We start from the raw sequence: 17,002 nt of genomic DNA, 5'->3' as shown, positions 1-17,002 counted from the left end.
CGTTTGGTGGAGAGGGAGGAAGGGATGAATAGGTAGAGCACAGGGGATTTTTAGGTCAGAGAAACTATTCTGTATGATACTGTGATGGTAGATACATGTCATTAAACATTTGTCAAAACCCACAGAATGAACAACACAAAGAGTGAACCCTAATGTAAACTATGGACTTTAGTCAATAATAATATATCAATATTGAGTTATCAATTGCAACAAATGTACCACACTAATGCAAGATGTTAATGATAGGGAATTGTATATTTGGAGGGGGTGGGCAAGGGGAACTCTCTGCACTTCCTGCTCAACAGTTCTGTAGTCCTAAAACTGCTCTAAAAAATAAAGTCTATTAATTTAAAAAAGGAACAATGTATAATTTCTTATTGCTAGGTTTATTCACCAGGCAATAATCCCATTAAATTTCCAAGTAATTTTTATCTCAAATATGTTACATGGAAAAATCTTTATTTTATTTTCTAATCCTAATTAGTTATAATGTATTACTTAAATTGTATTAAAGATAATAGTTAATGTTTGTTCAGAAAAGGAGTATTGATGCTGAAATTATATAATAATTATTTATAATCCACGTAAAATGAAATTCTGTATAAAATCATCAGATTGACATACGAGAAAGAGAGGTAGAACATGCTTCCATAGAAGAGTCTTATTTTCCAGTGAGTGTTTTATTTTTCTTTCTTTTGCAGACACTCACACATTCAGGGGAAGTTTGTGTTTGGTGGGTAGAAGATTGTGCTCGTGCCGGCAAGATTTATCTGAATACCCCAGTAAGTGTGCCTGACAAATGAATTTTTTTTAAAATGTTGAATTCTAATCCAATCTACCTTTTTATATTCAAATAGTCTGTGGAAATGCTTGCTACAAAAGCCTTATTGCAATTCTACCTTATAGATTTAGATTCCTGTGTGTAAAGTATATGGCATAGCCCAGAGAGTGGAATATAATGTACTATATCTGTGTATAGGAAAGGATAACTTTTTTCTGTGGCTGCAGTTATTTTTGAAATCTTAGTGTTTATATTTCACACATGCTGTAAGTTCATTGTGATCTGGCAGGGGTCTCCGTTGCACATAGTCACTCAGGAGGCCAGACGGATGGAGGCTCTACCACAGACTGGGAGAAAAATCTTTGTATAATACATGTCTGGTAAAGTACTGATATCCAAAATACACAAAGAACTCCTAATAAGAAAATGAACAACCCCACTAAGAAAATGGGCAAAAAATCTGAACACCTTACTAAAGAAGGTATATAAATGGCAAATAAGCATTTGAAAAGGATAGCTCCTCAGTGCCAATGAATGGCTTCTTAGTGTCATGGCAGGAGGGGAAGGGAGTGCTGGTGGGTCTTTTTTTTTTTTGGAGGGGGATCTTTGGATTAGAAATTAAGTGCTTCTGCTCAGAAATGAAAAGAACCCTGGCCATAACTAGTTAAATGACCCCACCTAACTGCAAGAGGATCAGTTAGAAATGAAAGAAGATTGCCACTCTGCCCAGTTTAAGCCAAAAAATATAAAGTGGGTGTTATTGGCACAATCAACTATGAAGTACAGAGCTTGTCTGGCCTCACTTGTGCCTCAATCCAGCAGCTCAAATGATTTTACCAAGGACCTTGTTTTTCTCTGTTTCTATATCATGCCTTTCTTAGGCCCCATTTAGTGGTACCCATATGCCACAGGTGCCAAGCTCAAATCACACTGCCAGGGAAGAAAACTTCCTACAGGTGGGGAAGAAGAGAAAGGGAATTTTGCCTTTCTAGAAGACTTAGTAAATATCTCCTAATGTCTTATAACATGCTTGAACTAATCACTGTGGACAGAGGGATGAGAATTGCTAATTGGCATAAGCTTAGCCCTGGAAATGGGATTCAGATCCATTCCACTCAATACTGAAAATAGGGGAGGGATGGTTTGTCAGTGGGTATTCAAGAAATTATCCAGAAGGAGGGTGTATGGATGCTGGATGCAAAATGGTATGGCCATTTTGGAAGACAATTTGGAAGTCTCTTAGAAAACTAAACATATGCTTACCAACCACAATTGCCCACAACACCTGCCACAATGTGATACCATTATTTCTCCCATGTTAATAGTGCATTTTATGTAAAATAATATAAAAAACAAAAAAGAACCAAGAAACTATAATAATGCTGGGGTTTTTTTTCCTTAAATTATCATCATTTGCTGCATTACACAGTTCTAGATGAGATACAGATTGAAAAGGATGAGTCGACACCAGTTGTCGATACACCGGAGAGAGCTCGTTTTATTAGGAGGCACACACACTTATATATAGGGCTTTAAGGGAAAGCTGATTGGTTTAAAATACAATCCCTATTTAGCATACCGCATGGGGCTTGGGGGGGGGCTGATTGGCGTGCGATTCGCACCGGCGGGAAGGAGAGTACGGAAGAGAAGGGCAACCAGTGCCATGATGGGGTGCGGCCGAGAAGGGCTTATGTGATCAGGGTGTGATCCCTTGGGGCATTTGGGTTCTTACACAGATCTTGGTAGTAGGTAGGTTAGTTACAATTCTTCCCCTTTATAAAATTAAAATCTCAATCATAAAAGACTAAACATGATACTTTATGTAAGAGGATTACAAAATACAAAAGATACATAATTCAATGTAATAAATAAAATTCTCCCTAAAACATAAAGATAAAAATACTTACCTAAAAGACCATGAAATATGAAAAAACTTCATAATCTGTGTGGCAAATACTTATATGTATTCATTTCTGTTAGAATCACTAAAACTAGAAGAGATCTTACAAGTTCATCTGGTCACATCTCCTTTTGCAGATGAGAGACGTACAAATGTTCAACAACCCACCCAGGGTCTTAATCAGGATTTAACTTGTTCCTCTTGGCCAAGGAGGGATAGAGGCACCATCAGGCCTTGGCAGACCTTCTTTGAACTCTAAACCAGGCATGGTACACTCATGTGGTTCAGCCTGCGTTGGAGGAGACATTGGTCTTTCCTTGCTGAAGGATGTGGCTGCCCTATGGAGAATTGATCAGTGGACTGACCCAGCGATGCTGAGGCCAAATCTTCCTGCCTGTACCTGGGACTGTGTTCCCTGTGAGCACTTTAGGCAGTGGTCCTCAGAGAACCTAGCCCAGCACTACAATGGCACCACACCTGGACACTAGCAGCTTCCCTTGATGGCACCTGTGAGGTTATATAAGACCCTTCTGACTATTGCTGCACTTTTTTGGACTAGCTCACTATTGCCCTGAAATGGAGGAGACTTTCAACCAATTATTTTGGGAACATGCACCACACCCTGAGAGGTCCCATAAAGGCTTTTCAGTTGAAAAAGATAAAATAAATGCCCACTCAATTGGGAAACTGTGTGCATTCTAATAAGGCAGGACACCTGAATGCTCATATGAACCTTGTCACCAGCTGTGGGATCCTGAGGCAGATCCTTGGCCTCCATTTTCTGTTCTGCAAGATGACGTTCTCTTAAGTTCTCTTCCAGTTCTAATCCTCCATGATTTTATTCAAAACAATCTACAAAGTGTAATAATAGAAGAATAAATCTGATTCCTTAAATACTGTGAAAGTAAATTTGTTCTCTTAAACATCATCTTCTGTATAAATAATTATGAGAGAAACAGGAATCTGTTATGTCTTTCTTTAGTGACTGAATACATGGTCCAGTGATATAGTTAATTTTTTAAAAAATCTTCTTCAGTCATACCAACTTCCCAGGATTCACCTCCACTCAGTAGATGAATGATGATTTTAAAAATCACTTATGTATCATAAAAATATCTAAAAGATGCTAGGAATTTATTTTAAATTTATTATTTTATTTTTCGTTATTATTGGACTAATCATTCCAAAATCATTTAGATAGATTATTGGCATAATCATTTCATCATCATTTAGGGATAAAAATTAAGCTATGGTTTAAAGTCCAAGTAATTTCTTTATATTTTTATCATTCTAATTTTAGAATGAAAGAATAAGATGTACAGATTCCTGTGACTTCTTACGCAATTGGTTAGTTCAGTCACATTGAGTTTATAATTTGAAATACCACGCAACACCTGCCACTCTTCTTCTGCAGGCTTTTCAAATAAACTAAATTCTTATGTGTAGGACAGCAGGCTTCATTCTCTGGCACAGTGAAGATAAGCATCTGGGATTTATTTTAAACAGGTGACAGTTCTGGCTTGCTCTCCATCCTCCCTCTCTGCTGTTGTGGGGACCGTGGGTGGCTCTGTCCACTTCCTCGACGTGACTGATGTGGAATCCCCTCGGGTAGTTCACAAGACCTTTCTCTCCGAATCCCCTGTCCAGCACCTCATGTAAGTATCTCCTGCTTCCAGCAGCAGCCTGGTGTCAGGCCTGTCGAGAATTCCAGTGAGGGCATCATCTCTTTTAATTTTAGGTTTTACACATTGCATTTGTTTCAAATATTAACACATTTTCTCCGTTCAACATTCAGAAGAGTGTGTAGTGAAGTCTCCCCACCCTTGTACCCCCCACACCCCCAGTTCTCTCCCTGAAGGCAGCAATTTCTTGCATCTCTGTTTCCAGAGACATTTTATCCATAAGCAAGCAAAACGATAAGTACGTCCTTTTATTTATAATCATCGAGTACTTGTAAGTGCTTGTAAGAAGTGCAAGCCAGGCACTTCTGTTGTATTAAGGCCATGAGGCCAATACGCTGACTGTCTCCGTTTTACAGATGAGGAAGAGGAGCCACAAAGAGTTTAAATAACTTGCTCAATATTACACAGAGAGTAAATGGCAATTGTCAGGATTTGAGTCCAGGCAGTTGTGCTCCATAGTCACTGCCTTTATGTTTAAAGGGACCAAATATGCACAATGTTCTATACCTCATTTTTTTTCTCTTAATGATAGACCTTGGAGAATGTTTTTCACCCACATGTAAAGACCTTCCTCATTCCTCTTTATAGCTTCATAGTATTCCATTATATGAATATGCTGTCATTTTTTTAAAAATACTATATAGGTAGACGTGTGGATGATTTCAAATGTTTCAAAGCAATATTTTAAAAAGACAATAAAGTGACACTGGACTTGGAGTTGAGCGTTATCATTGTATTAATCTTTTTAAAATTTTTCATAGTAGTAAGTATTAATAGAAACTAATGTTTGTGCCCTGCTTTATAGCTTGAGATACATTGTAGCTTATTGAATGTAATATTTGGAACACCAGTGAGAAAGGTATTATGCTTGTCCCTATTAGACAAATTGGGGAATTCAGGTTCAGAGAGGTGGAGAGAAGCATTTGCTCAGAATTACACAGCAAGCACGCAAGGAGCTGGGTTTCTGCTCAGCTCCACAGCCTCCAGCTCAGTGGGGAAGGACATATAACCTTCCTCTGTTTACCTCCTGCTCTTCTGTACCATAGTTTTTTGCACTTTTTCTTTTCCAGATTCTTTTCTCTTCTTCTACTTTGCATCTTCCCACTTTTTCTAATTTGATAACATCATAGAAATGTTTCATTATGTTCTTCATCCTCCAGCCGAGTACTAGACAGGGTACTGAAATGCCACACCCATCGCCACTTTGAGAATTGCTTATTCCCACTTGAAACATCAAGAAAGTTCTACTGACATATTTCATTCACTTATGATGAAACAGTTGCCCATTTTTACTGAATCTTCTTGACTGTGTACTTGTAAATTGCAACTCGGAAATAGCATTGGCCTAGAGTGCTGTATAATGATTATATCTACATGTAATCACTTGGCTTTTATAATGTTAGAGAGTATTAAAAATTACAAACCACAAGAATGACTGGTTTTGAACATATCTCCACAGTCATTCAGTAAGCTTGTTTACCATCTAATTGGCAAAACGAGTAGGATCTGATATTCGTATTTCTTCTGTCTAGTTATGACCAGCGAGGAATGTATCTGTTCATTGGAACATCAGAAGGAAACGTCTTTGTTATCAACGCCAAGCCCTCAAGCTCATTTCAGATTCTTGGATTCACAGGTATGACATAGAATGTTTATTAATTTAAAATACTGATCACTTTATTCCAAAGAATTTAAGGTTGTGAAAATGGAACTATAGTGAAACAATTATTTATGGCATATTTTCTAAAAGAAAAACATTTAAGTAACTGTTAAAAGTTGTTTAGGAGAATTCCCACATTATGTTTAGAGGTATTTGGAGTATAGAGGCATCTGCTTGGTACATAGTTGATACAAAATAAATTGTCTTGAATCAATTATTGTATTAATTAATGAAGTGGCTGGACATTTCTAATGTTATTACAAGGGGAAGTTGGGGTGATTTCTTCTTGAAATATTTTAAAATAATATTTAATCTATATTTAATAAAGAGCTAATTCTTTTCTCTCTGTCTTTAAGAACCAACTATATATGCATATTTTCTCCAAAAATGTGTTTTTAAATCCATTCACTGATTTAAAAAATTGAGAGCCTACTAGGTACCAAATGCTGAACCTGGGCTTTGTGGGTGATGAAAAGGTCAAGGAGACAGTTTAGTGGAGAAGGAACAAGCAGAGTGCTGTGCGGGCTCAGAGGAAGGAGCAGTTACTTCTGCCAGGTGTGAGGAAGGGAGTGGAGGTGAATGTGGGCACAGGTAGTGGGCTCGGGGGTTTTCATAGGGGCAGGATGGGGCATATTAGTATTCCAGCTCATGATAAAAATCTGAGCAAAGGTACTTAAATGGCAAAAAGTCTGTTGTAACAGGTAAGTGGAAGCATTCACTGGAAGATGATCATAGCAATGAAGTCTGAAAGATGATAAAGGTCTTTGAATATCATTCCAAGGAGTTTGGAATTTGTTCTGTTGTTAATGAGATATCATTAGAGGTTTCACGATGGAACTGGCATGATTTTACTTGGTGTATGGAGGATGACTCTGGCACCAGTGTGAAAGATGAAGTAGAAAGGCAAGAAAATGGAATAAAAGAGATGAGTTAGGAAGCTATAGTAGTAGCCAAGGCAAGAAGTGATAATAATCATAATCATAACAACAGCCAGCATTTATTAAGGGATGCCTTACTATGGGCTAGGCAGTGTTCTGAGCCCTTAGCATGTGTTGACTTATTTAATTCTTAGACAACTTTTATGAGATAGATACTACTAATATCCCCATTTTACAGATGAAGCAATTGAGGCATAGTGAGATTAAGTACTTGTTCAAGATCATGCAGCTAGTTAGTGGTAGAGCTAGGACTCAAACTCAGGAAGTTTGACTTTAGGTGTGTGTTCTTATCCGTAATGAATAAACCCATGCAGTAGTCATGGGAAGAGATAAGAAGGGACAACTATGAGTGATGAAATTGGTAGGGTTTGGTATTCAATTATATGTGAAAGGAAGGGATCAGCAATGAGTCCAAAATCTCTAGTCTGGGTGGTGGAAGTTTGTGATGTCGTTAATTAAATAAGAAAGTTCTAGAGGTCAAGAGATAGGGCGAGCTGATGAGTTCTATAGGTTTGAGGCCAATAAGCTCTTCATTTGGAGATATTCAGTGTAAGTTTGGAAATAGACATATGTACTTCAAGGCTTAAAAACAGAATTCCTATCTTGAAATCATGGAACCTACGAGATGACTCAAGAGACAGAATAGAAGCAAACCTAAATGCTTAATGGGGCCAAACAGGTAACCTAAATACATAAATTAGATGGCACTGTGTGTGGCAGGGCCTGTGGCTGACCTCAGAGTGAATGCACACCTGCCTAAATATTCCATTTAACATATCTGGTTGGCCAGGAGATGGGATGGGAGAAGCTGGGAACAGAACCCTGGACCACATTTTACATTGAAAGTGTGTACAGAGGAAGATGAGACAGTGAAGAAAACTGAGGATGGGCCAGAGTAATGAGAGAACTGGCAGTCACCCCCTCTGAAGGAGCTTGAGGAAGGATGGCTGGAAGAAGGTGCGGGCTGTGACAAACGTGCGAGTGGGGTGAGGGCTGAGAGGAGGCCCTCAGATGTTTGCCAAGGAGCAGATGACCCTGGGAGAATTACTTCTTTGGAATGAAGAGACAGAGAGGTTAGGCAGGGAATAGAGGTAAGAAAATGAAGTCTGTAAGTGGCAAACCTATTTTAGGAGGTTTGCAGTAGAGAAAGGAGAATCAGATGGTAGCTGTTGCGGGGAAGCAGAGTTAAAGGTTCTTATTTGAAGATAGGGGAGTCTTGAGGAATGAATAGAAGGAACCAGAAGGGACACAAGATGATAAAGAAAAATGATCAACAGTGCACAATCTAACAGGAGGTTGGAAGAATGGGCTCAGAATCTTGTTCCTACATCACTGTCAGGAAATGAGGGGGGAGGACGGAAACAGACTGGAAGAAAATGTGAGGTTCAGGATAAGAATGTTGAGGTTGACTTTATGTCAGGTGTCCTCAGTCTACCTTGTTAAGTAAGAGAGGTCATCTCCTGAACTCCTGGAGGAAGGGCTGATACCAGGGCCTGAGAAAGTGGCCACCTGTGGCCCAGTCCTATGGAGAGTGGGAGAGTGAATCTGGAATGAAAGCGTGGTGGCTCCAGGTGTGGCACACCTTGCAGAGGTCAGTTTAGCTGGCTTTCTAGAGGAGCAGACATATAAAGTCAGGTGTATTTCCAACACACCCGAAGTCCCTTGACCGCAGATGCAAAGAATACTGACGCTTGAGTTTATCCAGCCTGAGGAGTGGACAAACTGGTTGGAGTGGACATGTGAGGGGCCAGGGCAGGCTGGGTGCTGACAAGTGTGGTAGGGATGGGAGACTCCAGGGCCACCCCGGCTGGGAAAGACGAGGCAAACGGAGCTGGTTTGAATCTGCCGGTCCAGACATCTGTTCATCAGAAATGTCCCCACCCCTTATGTTTATAGGTCACTTAAAATGTCCAGTAAGTAAAGTTGGATCTAAAGATTTAGTGAAGACAGATCTATAATGTGATATCTTAATCAGAGAGTCAAAAGTTTTTTTAACTTACCAATGACCAGTTGTGGTGTTGATTTCTGTTTGCTTTCAGAGGTGGGCAAAGACATTTTACAAATATCCACCGTGTCTCTTTTGGAAATAGACATAGTGGAAGTGATGGTGCTTTCCTCACTTGCAGAAACAGGAAGAAGCAGGCTGGAAATATTCACTCTGCCTACAATACTACCACAAGGTAAAGAAGAAACAAGCAACCGGTTCTGTCCGGGGTCCAGATAAGTCCTTGCTAGAATTTTTTATTTATTTTTTTTCTCCATCTAGTAATAGTATTTTTTTTTTCTCTTAGCACGTGCAGAGGTAAAATGTCTACCTTTTGTGCATCTTTACAAAGTAAAACTAATGTGGCAACTGAACAATTTGCAATGTACTTTCCTCTAGGCCTTGCAACACACATGAATTTGCTTTGTCACCAGAGAAAAGAAATAGCATCAACATCCATTAATGTCAAATTGATTTGTCATTTTGTGAAGTCTCCTATTTTGTAGCTTTAAAAATATGTTAAATGTATATCGACAAAATAAAATTTTAAAAAATAAATAAATAAATAAATAAATAAATAAAAATAAAAAGATGTTAAATTCAGATAAATTACAGTGTAGTTACTTTCACTGGTAAAATTATAAAGTAAGCTTTCTGGATTAAAAAGTCTGAGAAAATAGATACTCTTTGTTTTAGATGACAAATATGTCTGGGTAGCAATTTTGCAAATATGTAATTATAGAGTAAACGAGAGCTGAAAACTTCAAAGTACTTTTGTGTTTTAATTAAGAATTTCCACACCATCATGACTTTCTCTTAACGATATGTCTCTAAGTTACCCGATGAAATTAACCTAGGCCTTACAAAAGATATTTTAATACTCATGTATTTCTAGTGGGGAGACAAGTTGTTCTTAAATCATTTTTATCACTTAATAGCCTCTACAATATTAATGGAGCATTTCAAAATTTTATTTTTCTTTTTATAGTTGTTCATAATGACTTAAAAAAATAAAATCAATATATGGTGTAAGTGCTCTCTCTTCTTGCCCAAATCTTATAGTTGCTGAAACCTTCACTGATGAAAGAGGGAGGCTGAGAGATGAACTCATCCATAAGTACCTGTACGAGGTGGAACACACTCTGTCCTCTGCAGTCTTGGACTTTCAAAGTAACCGAATATATGGCTTCTGTGATCAAGTGCCGTACATCTGTAGCTATATTCTCCCTGAAGAAGTATGCCAAAACTTAAGCATGCTATCACTTATCTTAGCAATCAAGATTGACACACTTATTAATTAGACATGATACTCTTGACTACTTTAACAGAATAGTCTAGTTAACAAATGGCTTTATTATACTAATATAATCCCCTTCAATTAGATACATATTAGTGTTACTTGTTAATTCATCATAAAATATGTTTGGGGAACCTCACACTCATGTCATATATATCATACTTGTCAGATAAACGTGCAGACAACACAATACTAGTTTAGTGCCTTAAAAACAACAATCTAGTATTAGAAAATCTATTCCGCAGATGTCAGGAGCTACAGAATAGATGATTTTCAGTGGACCTTTGCACCTGATCCTTGAGCAAAATTGCACAAAATAATTAAACTATGTTTCTGGAGTCCTCACATCGTTGCTCTTTCTTCAGACTTCTCCTGTATTGTGTCACCTCCTGCTGCACATACCGGCCCAGTGCCCTCCTGCTTACTGACCTTTGGCCATTCAGTTTCCCACTGATACGTGTCTTCCTGCCCCAATATCTATTTCCCTTCTTCCCCAAATCTTCAGCCAAAGCCTTTTTCTTCCAGAGTAGCTTGAATTAGACACAGAAACACAAAGAAGGAAGGAAAAGTTCCTGGTAAGGGGGATTCAAGAAAAGTTTCATGAAAGAAGCAATATTTGAACTGGACTTTGAAGAATAGAGGCCACATTTAGACGTGGAGCTTTAGTGTGTGCAATCTTGGGGAGCAGTGCTGATGCGGGGAGGTGGGGCAGGACTGGTGGGGATGGAGTGGAGAATGGCACTGCAGGTAAAAGGAAGGACACATGCAGAGGATTGGAGGTGGGAATGCAGGAGACATATTGCGGGGGGGGCAGGGGGAAATAGTGACTACTTTACTTGACTTGAGCATGAGGATATATGAACATGATTAGTAAAAATATAAATTGTCAGTGTAATTTGGGATCTTTAATGGTAGGCTAACATATAAAGAAGACTTCCTTAATTGCAGGAACAAACTTTAATTTGCAAACAAAAATGAGAAACATGATGCAAACACAGGTGCCCACTTTATCTCATATCAGGTTATTTCCAATGACAATGTTTGTGGATTTGAATCTGACCGTATATGTATGCACATCTGCAAATCCAAAGGCTCTGCTCACCTGATCTTTCCTATAATGTGGTCATGTTCTTTAATTGGCAGGAACATAGTGGTGTTTACATTCTTAAACCACACCAAAAAGTGCAAAGCAGACATTATGGACCTGGAATGTTCTATCTATCTTCACATGGATGGTGGCTAATAACAATAGCTAAATGTGGAATTCTGTGTGTCCGAGATGTTTATACTTTGGTAAGCTATTTTTTTTTTAATTATGAGATGTATATATTGAACTCCTATAAGGAACAAAACCATTAGACTGAAATTGAAACTCTTTCTTAAGTAAATTGACTCAACTTTTTTTTTTTTAAACCACTGATGGTATTAATGACTTAACATTTTTACGGGTGTTTTTTGTGCCAAGGTTTGCATCTCTGAGGGAGGAAACTCCAATCAGTAGAATGAGATCTGCAAATAAAGAGTGAGGGGCAGGATGAGCTCCAGCCCAGCTTCATCAGCAGCTAGTTTTGTGTCTTGGGTACTCACTGAGCTTCGGGTGCTCACCTGTGAAGTTAGGGAAGCCTCCTGTGCTCTCACCCTTTGGGGTTCTGACAAGGGCCAGTGAGAGGGTATATGGGAAACTGCTTGGGAAACAGTGAATTGCTGTGCAAGCCTGCTATCTCCTTGGCCTGTGGGCCTCCCCCATGCTTCCTGCAGTGCTGGAAGAGCAGAAGGGAGTGGGCAGGTCCTTTACTGAGTCCTTCTCCATCACTTGCAGACCTCAGTGTCACCACCACTGCTACCATTTCTGATTTCTGTTGTCCTCAGACCTCTGAGAAAGTGCAAACAGTTGCTTCTCCCAAAAAGGTGGGAGAATCCTTTTCTAGGGTTTGAGACTGAGTTGTGCTGGCCATCAATATCATTTAATTCGGCCAGTGATTCTTACCCGGCTTCCTGACCCCCTATATCTGAGGCATTGCCATCACCCCCACGACACATTCCCACCATCCACAGATAAGCTGGATCCCTGGTTGTGCACATCCCAGCTCATTTTGCTCACCTCTAGAAGAAAGCATATTTGGGATACAATTGGGGAAACCTGTTAACCATATAGGGATAATCTTGAATCCCTTAGAGATTATTTTTAAGTAAATGATTTGCAAACTCTGCTACACCATCTGTTAGTCAAATGAGTTGTAATTGTATGGTATAACTGATGGTGGCCTGCCATGGCAAGACATCAGAGTTGTTCTGGATGATTCTATTACCTATGCTCCCATGCAAAACACCTCATATATGAGGTTATTTCTTTACTGTTTGTAAAAGCAACTTAATATTCATCAACAATAGAACTTAAATAAATTATGGTACATAATCAGTACATAAGTAAAATATGGGATATTATGCAGCTGTAACACAGAATGAGGAAATCTTTACATAACAGTAGAGAAAGTGTCCCAAGATATATTGATTGTTAAGGGGGAAAGCAATGTGCATAATATATTATTATATTATAATTTATATAAGTAAAATTTATATTTGTATAAAAATTTGTTTACATGAGCATTAAAAACTGTGACAGGATATTGAAGGTACTAATTACATTGATTGCCTTTGGGCATTGGGGCATGGGGGCAGGAAGGAGATTTCATGGTATACTTTGTAGATTTTGAACTTTGAAACATTTGAATGTATTGCCTATTCAAAAATTAAATTTAAAAAAAAGCATCATGGTAGAGAAACAACGTGACACAGAGATCCCAGTTTTTAGTGAAGGAACTTAAACTGTTGTCCTATGTACCAAATTGATGACATGTTTTGTTTGAGTTCCAATTTAACTCATCTAATTAGCACCCCCCCCCCACCCCTGGGCAGGTTATCTCTCATTCTTCACAGTGCCCATCACTCTTATCACACTCATCCGCTTTGCATACATATGAAACCTGCCTGATTCTTGAAGGCATCTGAATTTGCTTTCTCTGCTTGCTCAGGCCCCTTCCCCTAACTTTGTGGCTTTCAGCAAGTTCATTCACTTTTTAGTTTCTGATTTCCTATATTAGGTTGGTTATAAATAATCCCTCTCCTTCCATACTACACAAAGGTGGGACAATAAATCAGTATTGGTGAACGTGGTTTGAACTAGGGATTTTAAGTGCTGTGTATTACCAAAAGGCTACTTCTATACCAACTAAATGCTGTTACCAAATAGAAAAAGATTTATCCACAAGCAAAAGTGCATGTAACCCCATTAGAAAACCATGTGGTAGAATTGCATTTGTAATTTTTCTGCTTTGCTCCTAAAACTATTGAGGAAACATTTGCTCGGTGTCGAAGTCATTCTCACCAGGGGCATGGAATTCAATTGATGAGAATTTCAATGGATGGACAAAGCTTTCTGGTGAATGGAAGAGATGATGGTACCCTTGTCTACCTCAAATGGAAGTACGTACCGTACACAGCAAGCAACCCCATGTGGTATGGTGTTTTAAAATACAGATTTTCTTATTTGAGTACAGCGAGGCCAGCATACCAGGAGACGACTGCCATTGAACAGATAGTTTGTTATACTCACAGGTCCCAAGAGGAGAGGGCATGCCACACTCCAGGGGCCACATGAGAAGCACCAGGGAGGATCGGATGGCTGGGGGAGTAGGGAGAACGTGGACAAAAGCTTCTAGCATAGTTTCCACAGGAAGGACTGGACCGGGGCTTAGGGTTGGCTAGTCTGAACGGTGTCAGTGGGTTCTGGGGTATAGGGGCTGCCCCTAGCTGTCTGGTACTTGGCCCTGGGGTGATTATGATGGGGAAATGGTGGCCATGAGTGTGAAAGTCCACTACAGGAGGCGGTTGGGGTGTGGCCTCTGGATTGGTTGGTTTGCATTTGGAAGGCGTGCTCCAGGGCGTGTTGCTTACTATCTGCAGTGATTGGCTAGCCCTCAGAGGGGTAATCCCCCAGGGTCAGCAAGGCCCCAGATACCAAAGCATCAAAATGCAAAAAATAAAGACATAGTTAAGATATCTGAGTGTGATCAGTGTTACCTACCACAACTTCTGTTGGAGGAACATAAGGAATGAGGACAATTCTGAACATTAGATAACTTAAAAAGAAAACTCCTATATATCCCTAAAAAACATGACGTATATATGTATGTACGTAAACACACACATTTCCTTTCCTAATTAGATTTTGCTTAGATAATATTAAATTACTTAGACTTTGCTTAGACTAAAATTAAAGTTCTAAATAAACAAACACTACCCAAACATACAGATGATGACCAGGGATCAGAGAGCATGAAGGTGACATGAAATAAGGCAGCCTGGACCTTCAGTGTTGCCTTATCTGCCAATAGACATCATTAATCAACGTGCAGGTCATTTTGTCAAAAATAATATTTCATGTGCCTTCCTGTGATCAAAGCAGTAATAAAACATGACTTTTTTCCGTAACATTGTGAAAATGTTAAATATTGTGGAGATTTTATATTATATTTTTGGTAGCCATTTATTTCAAAGACTCATTTGAAGGCTGTATCACCATGCCCGTTTTATACATGGAATCCCGAATGAAACATCAACTTGTATCGCACTGTCAGTTGTAACATATCCTTTAAAGTCAAGGAGCCAGAAGCATCACAGGCAACAGCAAACACGTGCTGGAGCCCTATTAAAAGAAGTAAAGGGTAATCACCTGACTCCTGACTCAAAGTGATGCTGGGCTTGAAACCTTGGTCCAGAACGTCAGAGCTTGTGACCTCAGGCATGTGACTACCCCTCCATGTCCTCTATAACACTGTTATTCAAGGTGGGAGTCCACAGTATCTGTGAGCTTGCTAGAAATGTCTATTTTGGGGCCCCATCCACTTTTAATGAGAATGTCTGCAGGTGGGGCCCAGAAATCCTGTATAACAAACCCTCCCGGTGATGCTGATGTGCCTAATGTTTGAGCTGCCCTGGTGTATTGAGTGAAAGGAATAATACCTCCCTCAATGTGGGGTGGGACTATGCGGACTGAATTTGATAATGTGATTGATTATGTGTGTGAAGCAGCACTGTGCATTCTAGTCCATTCCAGGGGCTTAGCCGGTACAGTGGCTCTTCTGCAGTGGCCAAGGGCGGTCCAGAGGACATGTTGGGTAAGGGTACAGAGGGAGCGGTCACCCTAGAGAGGTCAAAAGGCCTGTTGTTTCCTGGAACCCACGAAAGGGTTTTCCTCTAAGAAGAAGAGTCCTAATAAACATGGTACTGCAGAGAATTGTCCACGTATTTCTTTGTATAGAAATGGTTAATCTAGAAATAATACTGCTAAATGTTTTTTTTTTTTAATTGTGATTTTGTAGCCTTTGTATTTTCTTTCTTATTAATATAGGCTGTTTGGAGGAAACTTAGCCAGTGAGGCTCTTAACCATTACCAGCACCTATTAATTTCTCTGAGCAGCACCATGAATGAGGAGAATGAATATTTAATGGCAACACCAAGAGTTTCCTTAGATTTGGGATCCGAAGCTGAACACACAGTTGAGTTCCAGTGTAGCTAGCTCGCTACCTTGCTTGCTTGCTTTTTCTTTCTTTGTGAACAAGATAGAAGTTTTCAGTTTGTGGTTTTCTTTAAGCAGATATTTAGTAATGTTTCTTATTATCCAGGTATCACATGATTTTCAAAAAGAGTATAAGCTGCATCTGAGAGAAAATACTCAGGGTTTCTCAACGCAATTGCAAATGTTACATTCTCAGGTCTGATTTAAACCATAGTGTAAGATTCAGTCTTGCCTGAAAAAAATATCTACCAATACTGGTGCTTGGTCAAACCAGTCTCTCTATACTTTTATATCGCATACATTAAGAAGTGTCTAGCTAGAGAACAACATTCATTCATTTATCAAATATTTACTAAGTGCCTATAAAGTGCTAGGCTGTGAGGGGCTATAGCCATGAACAAGATAGAAAAAGTTTCTGCCTTCATGGGAATGGGGATAGGCAAGGAGAGACAGATAAATAACCCAATAAATAAGAAAAGATTGAATAGCAACAAGTCCTATTCAGTGAATAAAAATAGATTGATGTGATGGTGTTTGGACAGATAGCTTCTCCAAGGAAATGACATTTCAGCTGAGATCTGAGTTAAAAGAGGGTGCCACCATGCTAAGAGATAGAGGGGGTGAAGGGGTCAAGATACTTAGGACAGGGGGAAAGACCTTACATGTGATGTGTGAGGACCAGAAAAAAGCCTGTGCATTGAAGTGAACAAGGGAGAAAATGGTAGGAGATGAGGTCCCTGCAGTGGGAAGTGACAGGTAAGAAGGAAGGGCTTTGTAAACCAGGTAAAGAGTTTGGATTTTATTTCATATGTAATGAGAACCTATTGAAGTGTTCTGAGGAGAGGATGAATAATATCTTATTTACCTTTTTTAAATGCTTACTTGTTGCTCTGTGGAGAATGTTTCCTAGGGGTCAAGAGTGGAAACAGGGAGATGACTCGGTAAGCTATGGCAGAGGTCCAGGTAACGATGGAGGTGGTAAAGGACAGGAGTGGTAGATTCCTGGTGGGTTTCGGAGGTAGAGTTGATAGAACTCATGGATGGATTGGACAGAGAGGGAGGGAAAAGAAAGGACTCAAGGACAACTCCTAGATTTTTTTTGCTTGAACAACTATGTATAAGATGGTACCATTCACGGAGATGGGGCAGACTGTGGAGAAGGGAGCAGCTATGGGGAGGAA

General features: G+C 39.4%; 1 protein-coding gene across 1 annotated transcript in view; it reads left to right on the top strand.

Moving 5' to 3' along the window:
• Positions 1 to 17,002, top strand: part of CFAP43 (cilia and flagella associated protein 43) — a 125,885-nt gene that overhangs the window by 60,879 nt on the left and 48,004 nt on the right. The window contains exons 10-17 of the mRNA XM_063103441.1: positions 702 to 782; positions 4,188 to 4,336; positions 5,896 to 5,999; positions 9,001 to 9,141; positions 10,008 to 10,180; positions 11,386 to 11,535; positions 13,595 to 13,725; positions 15,653 to 15,800. Of these exons, the coding sequence (XP_062959511.1) occupies positions 702 to 782; positions 4,188 to 4,336; positions 5,896 to 5,999; positions 9,001 to 9,141; positions 10,008 to 10,180; positions 11,386 to 11,535; positions 13,595 to 13,725; positions 15,653 to 15,800 (1,077 nt within the window). The remainder of the gene's footprint in view (positions 1 to 701; positions 783 to 4,187; positions 4,337 to 5,895; positions 6,000 to 9,000; positions 9,142 to 10,007; positions 10,181 to 11,385; positions 11,536 to 13,594; positions 13,726 to 15,652; positions 15,801 to 17,002) is intronic.

Source organism: Cynocephalus volans, chromosome 7 (assembly GCF_027409185.1).
Source record: "Cynocephalus volans isolate mCynVol1 chromosome 7, mCynVol1.pri, whole genome shotgun sequence".
Classification (NCBI taxonomy): domain Eukaryota; kingdom Metazoa; phylum Chordata; class Mammalia; order Dermoptera; family Cynocephalidae; genus Cynocephalus; species Cynocephalus volans.
This window is presented reverse-complemented; position numbering and strand designations above follow the sequence as displayed.